The sequence below is a fragment of the Glycine soja genome, chromosome 13 (assembly GCF_004193775.1).
Source record: "Glycine soja cultivar W05 chromosome 13, ASM419377v2, whole genome shotgun sequence".
NCBI classification, from domain to species: Eukaryota; Viridiplantae; Streptophyta; class Magnoliopsida; order Fabales; family Fabaceae; genus Glycine; species Glycine soja.
The window spans coordinates 30,243,646-30,260,459 of NC_041014.1; the positions used below are offsets into that span (position 1 = coordinate 30,243,646).

General features: G+C 34.5%; 2 protein-coding genes across 2 annotated transcripts; one reads left to right on the plus strand and one right to left on the minus strand.

The window, feature by feature from the left end:
* Positions 1 to 980: 980 nt before the first annotated feature.
* LOC114382822 (ubiquitin carboxyl-terminal hydrolase 4-like) lies at positions 981 to 8,376 on the minus strand. The gene is made up of 6 exons (XM_028342461.1): positions 7,986 to 8,376; positions 6,996 to 7,112; positions 4,474 to 4,572; positions 2,848 to 3,036; positions 2,248 to 2,429; positions 981 to 1,732 (listed from the first exon to the last, which is right to left on the minus strand). Exons 1-6 carry the CDS (start codon positions 8,100 to 8,102, stop codon positions 1,327 to 1,329), a joined length of 1,110 nt encoding a protein of 369 aa, XP_028198262.1. The 5' UTR covers positions 8,103 to 8,376; the 3' UTR covers positions 981 to 1,326.
* A 2,664-nt stretch (positions 8,377 to 11,040) lies between these two features.
* On the plus strand, positions 11,041 to 12,389 carry LOC114380922 (protein SENSITIVE TO PROTON RHIZOTOXICITY 1-like). The gene has a single exon (XM_028340053.1). The coding sequence runs from the start codon at positions 11,159 to 11,161 to the stop codon at positions 12,251 to 12,253; it is 1,095 nt and encodes a 364-aa protein (XP_028195854.1). The 5' UTR covers positions 11,041 to 11,158; the 3' UTR covers positions 12,254 to 12,389.
* Positions 12,390 to 16,814: the final 4,425 nt, after the last annotated feature.

A 16,814-nucleotide genomic window follows, 5' to 3' on the forward strand; every position in this document is an offset into this window, starting at 1 on the left:
GATGCCTAATGCTATCAGCATTTTGTCTTTACAAATTTTGGGGGTTCTGTCTTCATATTCTATTACTTTACTGCTTAGCCCAACGAAATGAATTGTATATATTTTGTTATAGTAAATCTGGTTTTGGTTTGGACTTAAAAAAATAAAAAAAATTGAATACGACGTCGACCAGCTCTACTAAGACGTTCATGTTGTATCCTGAGAAGTTTGTGCGAGATACCACGAATAAACCTTTTAGGTCAGTCATTATCATGCATCAGGATGTTCAACCACATTTTTTATTTTTGACTTCAGCAACAACAGTTACATCACATTTTTCTTTCCTACGATGGGAAATGAGTTTATCTTTCCCACCCTAATCTTTGCCTTTCATGATTTACAGCCTAACATAAATATTACAAGACCATGCCACCATGGCCACTCATCTTGCAAATACAATTTCAATTTATTGATCGGGGTGATATAAGGTGAATTGAATGATTAAAAAAAAGTGAATTTAATTCCTTCTATTAATAAAATCTAATATTATAACAAATTATTATTATTGGCCGATAAAATATTATTGATCTCTTTTTTGGGAAAAACATTGATAACCCAGCTTCCAACAATTACAATAGTGCAATGCGGAAGTTGTGACTGGAAACCATATTGGCTACTTTTTTCTAAATTTAAGCTTAGATCCAAAACATCCAGCTTATTTTGAAAAGAACTATTTTCTAAAGAAACAGTTGAAATTTTAGATTATAAGTTATCCCAAACATGTTTGGTAGATTGTTTACCATTGGACTTCAGGTTTTGGATTAATTATTATACGACTCAATTTTAAACCATATACGTAATTAATATGCGTATCTAAATTTTAACCATAAATCATAGTACATTAGAATGTGTAAAGTTGAGAAGATTTATGGTGAGATAGCCATTCAGACATAACAATACTACTCATCACAGAACTAGCAGGAAGCTCTTGTATGACAATGTAGATGAAAACACCATAATTTACGAGTGATCCTGCCATTGCATCGTGTTTCTATTGATTTAATACTTAACAGTTAACATCGTGAATATACTGTCGGTGAAATTCTCAAACCATATACACTGCTCTTAATTGTAAAAAAAAATAAGGGGAAAAAGGACAGTGCTTCCACTATCCACTGTACATGCCGACCACTAAGTATACATTTTCACAACCCGTATCCTCTCATTGATGTATAACAACTACTCAAGCAGGTTGAATAAAACGGGAAAAAAATAATTAATAATTAAACAGATGAAAAAGACAAGTCCAAATGATTTAAGTATCTAAAACTCATAAGGCTCCTCCGTCTAGTTCCTGTTACCAGAGCCAATGCTCTCATAGAACAAAATGTAACCATGGTCTGTATTGCTGGAATATTCTTGCGATGACCCAAAGAATGTCTGAACGGCAGACTCATCAATCATCTCAACATTTTCGTCGTCAAAAAATAACCAGTGGTTATGGCTTTTCACAAGGCTTACATAATGCCCATGGTTGGGCCCACTCCCAACATGGACAACTACTGCAAATAGAGAATACTCAATATCTGAATTTTCAGCAGTATCGCTCAATTTCAGCTCAAGAGGGAAGACAACCCGGTAAGACAGCTTCTTGTAGCGACCCAGTTGTTCAATGTATTTAAACCGCTTAAGGTGGATGACCAAGATGTGAGGTGGTTTCTTTATCTTCATTCTCTTCTGAGCTTCTTGCAAACTGATAACAATGAAAGTTCACATCTTAATTATCAGACCAGTAAACAGACATGAAAAATAAAACAGATGAGATTGCATAGATATTTTTACGCTGCACTGACAGCAATCAAAACTCATCCAGATAACATAAAAAAGAAAGGAACAATAACCAATGAACCGTGAAAACGTTAGGTCACAAATATAATACTATATACCCACTACCCAGAAACAAAACACCATAGTAATACTACTAGTAGAAAGGCCACTGATTGCAGTCTATATTTAATTTAAAAAAATAACAAATTGCCAACAAATAATGCATAATTGAAGTCATTTGATATATCTGCTTCATCACACACGCTCACAAAAAAAAATGTCACTTAAACAAGCAATAGAATAGTTTAGCAATGCACATAATTCAAAATGGCTGAACTGACCCTTTACTTTCAAGTAGATTTCAAGAAGCCAGGTAACAGTTGATGCCACAAAAGTATTCAGGTAATTATAAAATCAAAGTTAGGAGTAAACTCTACATACCTGCAGCACTTGTCACAAAAAAATTTGTCTTCGGCATTCAATGTCTCCGTCGAACTGAAGTTTTTCAAACAACTTGTAATTGAACTATTTTGTTCAATATCAAGGCTCAAATCAAAAAATGTTTCATCCCTAGCTGTCACAGTTTCACATCGCAGGCACCTAGTCTCGTTGGTGAGTATTCCCTGATCAGAGAAATTTACAATAATGAGATTCCTAAAAAAGGGGAGAGAAAGAGGGAGGGAGTGTAATAGATTAAATCCAATACAAAGTTCACAATTTATAATTATTCCAAGCTTTGCTGCAAGCAACACAGTAGGGCAGTTATGCAGTGTTGCATGGCGGTTATTGTGTTTTCAGTAACTGTAGGACAGTTATTTGCCGTATTATATGACAGTTATGCATGTATTATTTCATAAATAGGATGTGAGACAGGTTTCTGAGGGGAGTGTGCATGTTAATTGCTGGAGTTGTTTGAAGGAGGTGACACAATGGCAGGGCAAAGGCCTCTGTTAGTGTTCTGTATTACTTGGTGTCCAAATTATTAAGTTTAACACAACATGCTAAAATAAAGATGACATTAAATTGGTAGATTAAGGTCACCTGAAAATTTTTATGCACCCAAGTAACTAAAGGCTCCTTTTTAGCACCATTGGCTAGACCATTCTTAGGTCCATTTGCAGCCTTTTCAGATGGTGGTGAAGTCTCTTGATCATTTTTTGCAGACTGGGCCTCTTTCTCCAGAATGTCAACAAGTTCATTTAACAAAAAGTTCAAGAATTCATGGGCATCCTACCAAAAATGAAAAGATTCACAATGACAATATTGTTTTTTAATCTTAAAATGACTTTTTTTTTTTATAAAACAAAAAACAAGATGAATAAGTGACATCATGCAATAAACAGTACACTGAGTCTAGCATACAGAATTAACAATGCATTTATAAATAAGAAAAGGCATAAACTTAAACAATTTGAGATATAAACGCTTTTTTTAACAAAACAAGATATCGTTATTCAACCCAATGTTACTAAACTCAACTGGATCATCAACTAGATCAAGGCCACCAGTTGATAAGTATGTAGTTCATGCTCCAAGTTTCAAAAGACTATAATACAAGTATAACACTTTAACAAGTTCAAAACATAAATTAACACAAGCTTCCAATCCCAAGTTCAAAACACAATTAAACAATCAAGGTTAATACAAGATCACAATTACAATTTAAAGTTTATAATACATAATACCATTGTGCTAGCTCAAGGAGTCAAATTGTACCAAATTTGGAAACTCTTGATCAACTAAATCTAAACCTTGCCCTTTTCATCGTGTCATATAATTGTTCTGATTGCCCTCTTTATGTTTGGACTTTGAGCCTTTTATTCTTTCATTATAGACAAAACAATGTCATTGCAAACCTATTATTTAATACTTAGGGAGATTTTAATATATTTCTAATTTTCTGCCCAAGCACCATGGCCAATTCAACAGGCTCTCATCTTTTCACAATTCACAGATAGTTGAAAAGACTATCCTGTTTATTAAAATATGTTCAGATAAAGGGAACAGATTGCAACCTTAAAAATTGTCCATCACAACCAAAGGAAACTGATCTTAACTGATAGAACACCAATTGATAAATTGGAAAAGAGTATTATTAAATCACAAAGAATACAAGAACCTGATCTTAACTGATAGAACAACAATTGATAAATCGGAGAAGACTATTATTATATCACACAGAATACAAGAAAACAATACACATGTATCACACATTTAATAATATGTAACTGCTCTTAGCTTTCTGCCCTTTTAACATATTCTAATAATACATAACTGCCGCAAGTGCTAATGACAATTATTATTACACCTATTTTAATATGCAACTGCTACTTTCTGCAAATAAATGCACATAACTCTCAGTTCCCATCATTAACTATGCCTTCAGCTTCAAGTTTCACTATAAGATCTAAAATCTAAATCATTTTGCTATCAAAAGTGGCACAGTGACACTAAAGAGTAGCTATGATTCATATTTAGATCAGCTGTAACTCACAAGCAAATAAGTAGGGACATACACAAAAGACGTATGCGAACATAGGTTCAAAAAATGCAGAAACACACATAAACATATCCAAACACTGTACACAAACTCAAGTTATAATTTGTAGAATCATAACCTTCTGATTTCTGTGCTCATTCTTGATAGTTTATAGATTAAATACATACCTGGTGCATATAGCTACGGAAGAGTTCATTCTGTTTTTTCAACCTTTGTACAAATCGTTTGGGAGCAATGACACCTGTTTTCTTCTTCTGAGAACTTATCTATACCAAAAGAAATACTGTAGGTTAACCTAAAACCATGAAAGCAATAAGCAAACATAAATATTTTGAAGCAGTTTCTCAAAAACAAGTTATGTCCGGATAAATGAATTAATAAAGTTTACACAGTTCCAATACGTGATGTTTTCCATGGTGGTCAACTGTGAACAAAACAATGACTTAGAGGTCTTTGGAGAGGGAGGCTTGGTGACCCTTTGTCTCGTCCTTTCCTCAATTACAGTGGATGCCTTAAGCAGAATGATAAACAACAGTGGGAACAGAGTCTTAAGAATGGGGTCTAAATCAGTGTTGTCAATAGTGGATCACGGAAAATTGTGAAAAGCTGAAAATCTGCTATAGAATATAGCGGATAGCGTCGTGGCCAAATAGCGGAAGCCACATAGTGGTTGAAATAGAACATATATACAATTAAATAAGTATAAAAAAAAGCAGAATAATAAGAAGGTCGGGTATAAGACAGATGACATGGACGAGGAAGAAGGGGGAGTATTAAACAAAAGAAAGAAAAAAAAGTTACCTGTAAAAAAATAGAGGCACTGGATGAAGGAGACTGGAAAGTTTTGGTAGGGAAGGGTTTACATGGTGACCAAGAATCAGAGGAAATGCTAAGAGGTTCTAGAATGGTTTGGAAAACTGAAAACTTACGTGAAGTAGAGGTCAAAATGCTACTAACATAAAATTTGACTCTAATGTTTTAAAAACCCATAGAGTAAACTTTTAAAAACCCACGTGACTACTTCACGTGAGTTTTAACTTTTAACAAAGCTAAAAACCTTGTGGACTGCAAACCCAAAACAACTCTGAATTACCTGACCCAAATCCGCAGTCCCAAATCTGCAATCCACACCTGACCCGATTTCCTCTTTCAGAACGATGAACCCTAAACGCGTCGTCGATGCAGTTTCTCTCCGGATTCAACCTTGTCGGAAACCGACGACGCAACAACCGTGACGTGTAAGGCGTCCGCGATTGCAATTTTCGCGGAGTCCGCAGCGCAACACCGTCGCGATTGCGTTTTCCCTAAAACCCGCTACGCTATAGCATGATAGTACCACAATAGCCGCTATTTGACAACACTGGTCTAAATGAATGTAAGGTTTTTGCCAATCATTTGCAGAGAAAGTCTTGTATAGACACAACCCTACCACATCATCTTTAGACACATCCAATAGAAAATTTACACATCATTAAAAGTTAAAAAAAATTACACACTATCTGAAATAAAAACAATATCTCTTTCTCTCTCCAATCCAACCGTTTTTGTCTCATTCACTTCCTCTTTCACACACTCTCTCCTCTTACTTCCTCCATCCATGAAAGCAAAACTTCACAGGCACCAATGTCCTCACATCAGACAGAGAGTATGAAATGTAAATCATCCTCCTTGGTGCCTCCCAAGCCCCCTTTCCTCTTTGTTTACTCTCGTGGACACAAGAGGCATTCCTCTTCCAGCATCATTTAACAATTTGTTCGTGGACATTGGGCTGAGTTCTGGAACCTGAATCAGAGAACAAGAAGAGGAAAATTGGGAGCACTAAGTTGGAGCGGTTGGGGATGGATTTGAACACCACAATTAGAAGCCAATTGAGGGAATTCTGAAATTAATTTGGGAATTTTGTTCAAATGGGTTGGGTAATTCACTTTTTCTCACTATGTGGGTGAGAATTTTTTATTAAGGCCAAAAGGCTTCAATTAATACTTATAAATAGCTGAAACATCAACTGAACTGTAAATTACCATGAAACATGAAATATGCGGTCCAAGTTTAAAAAAACAACATATTTGATATGAGAGTAAAACTCAGAACGACAGCAACTATTGCATTTAACCATGTGTCTGGTGCATTGAGCGGAAATCTGGTGATAAGCCTTTGCAATGGTGAATACAAGAAATTATGAACATCATTTTTTGTTGTTTGGAGATTAAATGAGACATGAGAGAGAGAAAGCGAAAGAGACAGAAGGATAGGTGAGAGAAGGATATTTTATTTTACTTTAGATGATGTGTAAAAATTTTATTGGATGTGTCTAAAGATGACTTGGTAGGGTTGTGTCTATACAAGAGTTTCTCATCGTTTGCAAATGACTCCATTCTATTTTAAGATTGGGGTGGGATTAACATGATAAATGTTCTCCCACTCTTGTATCTTGTTTGTATAATTTCTGGGATGAAAATAATTGATGAGAGCAGTTATGCAGTCATTAACCTAGAGGATTGGGTTCTGACCTCATTGGCTTTGCCATTCATGCAAGTAACACCAACACATGTATGTACTATGTACATCAATAAAATTAGTGAAGATAACACAAACTCTACAACAAATCATGCTTGACTCAATAGTATGAATTATGAAGGGGTCTCATGAAAGGAAAACAGAGAATTTTCAAAATTATAAGACATGTTACCTGTGAAAATAAGTCGGCTAAGCAAGTCAAAAGATTTTCCTCTGCATCCGCTATGCTTTTGTTATTTGCATAATACTCTAGCAATTGTTCTCGAAATGGAACACAGAAGTATAGTGCCTGCATAAAGAGAAAAAAAGGAGTAACTTTTTAGTGAAAAACTATAAAAACTTTTAGAAGTTATTCAAATTCCAACCTAATATACTTGACAGCAGTGTTGTTAAATGGTGGTGTCATGGCAGATTTTTTGTCAACTGCCATAGGCCATTTGTATAGGGAGACTGCTATGGCGGCACCATAAGCCACAATGGCGTGCTTATATGGCCAAATTTTGGCCTTCCACTATTGATAACACTACCTGACAGACTTCTGATGTACAAACATAATTCATCAGGATTTAAATTTACATCGCTGGAAGGTAAGACAAATTCCATGACATCTGTCCATCTCTTTCAAAAGGCCGATAAGATGACAATTAGTTCTGCTATTTATTGAGCAGACCTCATTCAACTTAAAGACAAGAAAAGTAAAGAATATACCTTAATGCAATAACCAAAAGAAAATGACAAGTCATTTTTTGGGTCAATGAAAGCAAATTGCTTACTCAAATGAAAAAAAAAAAAAAATAACACAAGGAGGAAAATTTAAACAGCGAAAGAGATTTTGTAGCAGTGTATGACAATGCCCAAACGTTTCTCTCCCAACTTTCAATTAGTTTCTCCGTATTTTCTTATTTTCATTAAATAAACGTGGAAAATACATAAAAGCTTTATATATTTATTGACAGAAAAAAAGTTAAACGCATTGGCCTTCTTTGACGGCAACATCTTTTCCTTACAAAATCACAAGTAATAATCAACTATCGAAATGACCAGAGAGAACCATAAAACAAAATTAACCATACATAAATTAATTAATTAATCGGAAATTTCCAAATAATAGGATCGAATTCGAAATCGGTAAAATGAGTAAAAGAGGATTGGTGATGAAGACCTGCAAAACGCTGTTGCAGTAACAAGTATTGCCGAAATTCTCAAGGCCAAAGTAACGCTCTCCTTCAGGGAATTGGTCGCCGAGAGCCTTCTCGAGCTTGGAGCCCGCAGCACCCATGAGCGCGTCGAACCAATCACCGCGACTCAGATCTTTATCTAGTTCAACTCAGTGAGTCGCATCGCACACCATCGAATCGCTAGGGTTTGTCGTGCCGCTTTCTGTTGTTGTCGAGCGAGCGCAAGAGAATGCAGATTGGATGAAGGAAAAAAAAATGGAGAAAATGGAAAGAAGAACGGCGTTTAGGAAAAAAGAAAAAAAAAACTTCCGAAAATAAGAGGTCTTTGGACGCGCCACTATTGCCCTCCACAATATCCGTGACAGATTGTGTAAAAACGGTTTCATGTCTCAACTTTCAATTTCAAGTGTGTTTTCTATTTGTTGTTGTAAAATACTATCTTTATCAAATGCTTAATAAAAGGATTAATTTTGAAATTTCGTTATATTTTATACTTTTTGCAAAAAAAAATCAAATAAATAAATTTCATCATTTTTTTTTGTGAAACCTTATAAATCTTTCTGAATATATTTCAGAAGTCTGTAAAATGATCTTCAAAAGTAAGTTATTTTGATCATTTTGAAAATTTAAAAATACTAAAGTTAAATTAAATTAAAATCATAATTAAAATAATTAATTTTAGTTACAATGAATTTATTTAATTTTTATTTAAAGAGAAAACCTTTTTCGAGCTTAAAATAAATTAATTATAAGCATTCTGTTCAAAATAAATAAACTGTGGAAAAAATTATCTTTTCAGGCTTCAAAGTTTTGGAAAATGATCAATTCTAAAACTTGATTATATTTTAAATTTTTGTAAAAAAATAAGTCTGAGAAACATCTTATAAATGTTTTGAAATAAATTTAGAAGTCTATAAAACTATTAATTTTAGGTTAAAATATACTTTTGATTATTTGTGTTTTATATAAAGTGCTATAAACATATTATTTATCATACTCCTTCAAACGAGGTAACATCACCAACTAGTTGCTTAAGGATTGAAGGACGAAAGTTTAATAATATTAGGACTTTAATTAAATAACTTAATGGTTGATCTAAGTGGAAGTTGAATGATTATAGTGATGCCTTATTTACTACTAATGATGGTTTGTGTGTTGATATTGTGGCTTAAAGCCCATACACATGCTGGTTTGAGTTGATCTTCATATGTTGTTGAGTTAATATTTACAAAAGGTTGAAGGAGAGTTTAATAATATTAAGGCTTTAATTAAATAACTTAATGGTTGGATCTAAGTGGAAAGTTGCATGATTATGGTGATGTCTTATTTATCACTAATGATGGTTTGTGTGTTGATATTATTATTTTTTATGGGTTGTATGTTGATATTGTGACTTAAAGTTCGAACACATGTTGATTTTAGTTGATTGATCTTCACATGGAGAATTCATAAGTGATAATATAAAGATAATATAAGTGTGTGTTGTTGCATATACATAAAAGATCATGTGTTGATTTGCTGAAAAATGAGCACATAATCTATCGATTAATAAGTGAGGGAAGTTTAGTGGAGATCATGGTTTGATCTTGACCATGGGCACACATGTGATATCACCAGTGGTTAGGTGAATGTGTCCTTATGTTGTGGTAGTAACTACTTCAACATAGCACATCTTTACAAAGTCGTGACCACTCTCATTGGTTAAATACTAGCATGTTTGCTTAATATTTTTTTATGTAGCATGTAAGGGACACCACCAATTGGTTGTTTAAATGAAAAGTAATTTTCATGAAGTATACTGTCAAGGCAAAGGACAGATAATGCACCCTCAATTGTTTTGATTTAACAAAACATTTTTCAACGACCGATAAAAAGATTTTGGTGACTTCTAACGACAAAAAGATCCCTTTATTTGCAACGACACATTGATCGGAATCGACACCACAATGGCATGATCGGAGGCGACAAAGGCTGAAGGACCTTCATCGAGGAGTAGTGAGTTGACAAAGAGCATGTGGAACCTAACTTTTGTCCTCTTAATCTGGTGCAACAGAGAGCACTGTGATGCCATTTTATGATTTGTGAAGGCTGATTGCTTGATTTGTTGGTCTTCATTCGTCATATTTTACTTGTTTGTTGCTTGATTTGGTTTTGATTTATATGTTCTTTATTTATTATTATACTGATTTATTCTTCTCCTTGTGCATTTCTACATCATTTTTTTTTTCTTTTCCTCGTCCATTAACTTGTTGATTCTGATTGATATAATAAAATTATTTTTTATTTCTAATTAAGTTATTGTTTCTTAAACAAGCTTCAAAACTTATTTTTATGATAATGTCATTCTCACTTAATTCATATTTTTTTTTGTCATGACAATTAACTGAAATACATCATACATTATTGTCCTGAGTTTATGAATTTTTCATTATATGATCATTATGATACAATAAGAATGTTAAAAAATTCTAACATTAAAGATCCTCTTATAGAAATAATTTTTCAAAAGTTTTATCAAACATCATAACATCTCATTCAATTAGCCAAAATAATTTTGTATAATTTAAAACAAACACAACCTTCAAATATTTAAGTTCTCACGGGGAAATTAGTGATACATAGGTCATGTGCCAATTGTAGACGAACCTTCCCATAAACAATGGTCTGACATGGGAGCATAACTACGAGATCAACATATTAATTTAAAGTTTAAACGAATAAATTTTATTTCTAATTTAAAAGAATAAATTTCTGACAAACCTCCCCCGGATCAACTCAAAGGAGACTTTTATGTGAAATACAAAAACTAAAAAGGAAACAATTCAAACAAAATGGAGAAAAATCGCTTCTTACCGCGTAACCTAACAGTGGAAGGACAAATTGAGACTTCTCAGTATTTTTTTTTTTGTCTATTTCGCTGTCCTTATCATAATTTCTTTTTCTCTATAATTGTTTTCTAGCACCAGGTGTCTCTCCATCATTTTTCTAAAATTTTAGATGGCCAACGCAAATAGTACTGTAGTTCCCAATCCATTATATTTCAATAATAACCCCATTAATTAATTATTTACTGAATTAATGTGAGCTCAGTGCAACACAACACAACACCACCAATCTATAAACTTGCTTGGCGTTGAACTTCCTTATTATCCAAACCATGTCCAATTCAAACTCCAATCCGACCCGAATACTTCACTCTCAGTCCCAGGATCCGAATACTACCACCGCGGACCCTCATGTTCTGCTTCAGAACCTTTCCCTGGTTCGGACCAGAATGGATTCTCTACAACACTTCCTATCTCAATCCATCAACACCAACACTCCCCTCGCCGTCGATCAAATCGCCATGGTCTCCAGCCAGATCGTCTCCTCCATCCATCAATTGATCGTCAACGGCTCAGCTCTCGTCTCTTACTCTCAAAATTCCACCGCCGCCTCCGGAGCACCGGATCCACCGTTGTATCCGAAGAAGCCGGAGCCGGAACCTTCAGTCGCCGATAAAGCGAAGCAAATACTCGATTCCAAATTTGGGCCTCTCGAAGACGACGACGACGACGACGGCGGCGCCGAAGACTTCGACGACGGTAGCGGAATCGTGGAGCTCGACGCCATAGAAATCCTCGCCGAGCACATGCACTTCTGCGAGATCTGCGCGAAAGGCTTCCGGCGCGACTCGAACCTCCGCATGCACATGCGCGCGCACGGAGAACAGTTCAAGACGGTGGAGGCGCTGGCGAAGCCTTCGGAGACCACTGCGCAGCGGCGCGCGACGCGGTTTTCGTGTCCGTTCGAAGGCTGCAACCGGAACAAGCTCCACCGGCGGTTTCGGCCGCTGAAATCGGTGATTTGCGTGAAGAACCACTTCAAGCGGAGCCACTGCCCGAAGATGTACACGTGCGAGCGGTGCCGCAAGAAGCACTTCTCGGTTCTCTCGGATTTGAGGAGCCACGCGAAGCACTGCGGAGGAGAGGCCAGGTGGAAGTGCACGTGCGGGACCACGTTCTCGAGAAAGGACAAATTGTTTGGTCACATTGCGCTGTTTGAGGGCCACGCGCCTGCTCTCGCGTGTGACGAAGAGGGTAAAGGGAAACAAGTGGTGGAGGATGACGAAGATCCGATGTTGATGAATGAAAGTGAATTTGAATCGGATAATTGCCTTTTGAATCAAGAATTGCCGGAAGGGTTCTTTGATGATTTTCGGTCCATTGATGACTACTGTTTAAAGGAAGTGTTAGGTTTTCATAGTAATTGACTTTGCATATCTATTTTTAGGAAATACTGTATTCATATTATATTCTATTGCTAGATTTGTATTTATGTCTTTATGTTGTTGAGGGATTAAAATTAAACAGTGTTTATAGGATGGAATAAAACGATTAATTTCATTATTATGTCTAAAATAATATTAAAAATTAAATAAACTAACATATTTGGTGTGATTTTTGAAGCATTAAAATTCTTTCGTAACATTTGAAGATATCACACTCACACATATGACATATCCACACTAAGAGTAACCTTCGGCCTTAATTTTAGATCAATGGAACAAGAAAATAAAAGCAGGTCCTTTGTATGTGTAGCAACATGCATGCGTATGATAGTTGTAATCGTCCCATGTAATCTCCATGGGAAAAAGAAACTCTTATGCTAAGATGTTCGCTGCTGAGAGAGACTGGTGTTGGACTCTTATGGCGTTGAAATTGGGGTTGTTGCTTTTTGCATTCTCAGTGTTGTTTCCCGAATTTTCCATAATACAATGTGAAGGACATGAAGCTTTAACCTGAAATTGGATGGATGGTGGATTAGATGGACAAGTTGGAAATGTAAAGATTTGTTGGGACACTTTTACTGCATATAAAATTGAAATTGGGGTTTCAATATTCACTTTTTAGGGGCTGGCCTTTTTGCAAGTTTCTTTTGAAACACGATTGCACAGGCTGTCTTTTCTGGTCCCTGCACCCTTAGAATTTAGCAGGCTAATGATACCAAATTTACTGTTAATTGAAACTAATGTGGTAATAAAGACATTTCGCTAGTTATCGTACATTATTGATGGGGTGAAAATAGCAACCCCAAAGAGAAGAAATGTAATTCTAACATTTTAAAGAAAGTTAGGAGGTGATAATAGAAAGTTAGAGGTGAAAATAACAACTCCAAAACTGAAAAGTGTGTGCGAAAATCAAAGCCGATTGGCTTAGTACCTGCACTCAACATAACTTCTTCTACATCCCCGCAAATGTAGTATAAAGATCAAAATATCCTTCGGTTAAAAATCAAATACGCCATCCCTCCACATCAATCACCCACGCCATAGACGCCTCTTTCTCCTCCCTAGTGTGACGCGAGTCTATCCCCCCCCCCCCCCCTCCCCCCTCCATTGTCATCAACATGCATTCTTCCATTTCATTGTGCATCCCCGCCATAAGTACCTCCTTCCATACATTTTCATTTTTGACCTCGTTAAATTATACGGATTGACAATCTGTATGATACATGAAGAAATTTGTATGAACATATGGATTTGGTTCATACGGATTAACAATCCGTATGAACCATACAATCCGTATGGAGTAAACAAATTAAGTAAAAAAAAAAAATCTAACCGATGACGACACAATATTCCTCATGACAGCGGAGGAGAGGAAATTCGCGGAGGACGACAAGGAACCGCCGAAAGGAGAAATTAGGGAGGAGTCATGGACATCAAGCACACACTACGAACAATACCAACACCAGCTTCACGGAGGAGACCAATGGACACCCCAAAAATTCTAAATGAACAATATCTTACTGATTGTTCATCCATAGGTTATAAAAAAAAGGAAAAAGAAATAAAAAAGAATAAAGTTTAAATTTTAAAAAATATGTTGGGTGTAAAATAAATTTGTTGCGTGGAAGAAAAATAATTCAATTGACTTTGGTTTAAAAGACCCTAATTTAAGAGTGTTTAAATGAGTGTAGATTTATGATCTAGCTAGCCTGTTTGTAGTTCCAATTTGCAGATCTATAGACCAAGAGATATTCGTGGCGGCGGCCTCCAATTCATAAAATTCTTAAGAGGGAATCGAAATTTGACGACAGCATCAGCAATTATGTTTGACCAGGGCTGAATCATCCTTCATGACCACTGTTCTTGTCTGACCTCACATCTCACATGTCACGTGATTCATCAAGCACCAACACGGTTTAATCTAAGACTTTTTCCCTATATATATACAGTATATAACATAATTTGTAACACAACAATAATACGACCAAAGCAATTGAACATTTTTCAGCAATTGAGAATTGAGAATTGAGACAAGACAGACCACTCAGAATAAGCAAGAATTTAATTTTGTAGGAACAGCAATGACAATGTTGGTTTCCTTAGAAGCATTGGCAATGGCTGGCGCAAGTGATGTGGAATGTGCCATGGATATTGAAGAATGGGAACGCAAAGATTTGGAGCAGTATCCACCACCCCATTTACTAGCCGAAGAAGAAGAAGAAGAAAGGAACAATGGAGTATATGGCCTTCCGAATCACAACACATGGGAATGTCACAAGGAGGAAGAACATGGTGTCACCTTCACCAATCATCAAGAAAAGCTAGATTCAACTATATATGGAAACAATATGGTTAAAATGCACGAGGTCAATTAAAATAATGGAGGGAGAACTTGAAACATTAATCATGATCTTGTGTTATAGTAACTTATAATAAGCACGAGATTCAGGTTCTAGGTAGTAGCATTAATAATTTCATGTATCATACAAGTTTAGTTTGCTAATTAACAAGGATGAGTCAGAACAAATTACATCAACAATATTTCGGGAATCAAAGTTATCTGCTGGTCTTGGACAGTCGTTGGACCTCTCCTGCTTTGCCTACAACGGCTATATAGCAAAATAGCTTTCACTTTAGGGCAACGATTTTTTTAGGACAGATTCTTACTGTAATGGAAAATAATAAACGTTCACATGATTATTTTTATCGTAATAGTGACACACATATTATGTATGATTTTTTTTACAGATATTATGCATGATTATTTTTTCTTAATTTTTTAAAAAAGATATGAAAAACTATCAAATTTAGAGTGGTGTTATAAAACGGAAATGCGGTTTTATACTTTTATATGTTTTATATTCAATGTTTCAATATTGTTTAGTGCCTCTCCACGTGAAAATTACTAGGCAGGGCGCAACATCTCCCATGAAACTGTGAAAGTAGGAGAATTTGGTTACCATAAGCCATCTTGTTCGATTTAGATGAAACCAGAGACGAGAAGGATTGAAAGTAGATATAAAATCATATGTGTATTTTTTTTTTTTTTTTTACAGTTTAGTTGATAATTATTAGCAAGGCAAACAAATAATCTTATAATCATAAAAAAATAATAGAAGGATATTTACTTTTAATAAAAAATAATAATTTTTAATTAAGCTACTTTAAGATAATGATTAACATGTCATAAAAAAGTTTTAAAAACCAAATATAAAACATGAAAAATGGAGATTTAAATTGTGTTTTGTTATTTTTAAAATTAATTTGATCGATAAAAATATTGTGTTATTCGTACATAAAATCTTTAAAAGACAATGTAAAAATAACTTATGTGTTATTTTTAACAACCATCTTCAGGCTCCACACACATTCTTTTTAAAATAATAAAAAAAGAGAGGAGAAAGTGCAACTTATGATACACTATAAGAATTCAAAGAAGATAATTCTTCTTTTAATCAGTAGAAGATAATCTTCTAAGTTTCTTACAAGAAAATATACAATAAATACTCTTAGAATGTAAGCTAGATTAATGTTGAAATGGAAGTTGATATAATTTTGAAGTTGTGAATAATATTTAATATTTTATATTCTCTCTATTTATAATTAATATTATTTTTTTTAGAGAATTTTATTCAACCAAGAGAGTTTATTCAAAACACATAAATGTTGTATGTATTTTTTTTTCACTTTTTATGATTTAATTTAAACAATGTCGTAAATTGTGTCTTCAAATTGTGATAAGTTGACAAGAAATCATAATAATATTAAGTATAATTTACCATTTTGTATTTCTCAGACTATATTCTCACACACATATCTATTTCTGTGGCAGACATGGTTTTCAATATTGTTGTATTATTAAAGTTCAATATAATATTTTCTTATTTTATTTGATAATATTGAACTGCTTAATGATCCTAAAATTAAATAATCTTTAGATTTATTGTTAGATAGTCATATATAAGATATAGAGTCTTCAAATTACTGTCGCGTATAATCTTAAAATGATGCTTATTATGAAAACTACAGCATGAATTGTCATAATTAATGCCAGCTCAAATTGCCACTTTGCACATATGACATTTCATTTATAAGTCTTCCGAATTTTCTTAATTTGGAACATCACCCTTGATTAATAGCATCACGTACGGGCTGATCAAACTTACCATATCTAGTTAAGAATCATTCCACAGAATATGGGTTCTGTCGTAATTGCCTACATCATCTTTAATAAGATATCACCATAATAGTTTGATCAAATTCCTCATCTGTAGTCAAGATCTCTGGTCAAGCAATGTTCTATAGTATGGATGGATGAACCTTTGACGGACTATAGCAATGCAAGTCACAAGAGTTTGTGAAAAAAAGTTGTAAAGATAATGTCGCGTCGTAAAATTAAATACGTACTAGCCAGTTCCCATGTGGTCAATAGTTTGACATGCTTATATTATTCTTGTAGTTGTTTACAATGCATGCTTAACCAATTAACATTAATTAACCCAATGCATGGACAATGCATTATGTCAATTATATAATATATAGT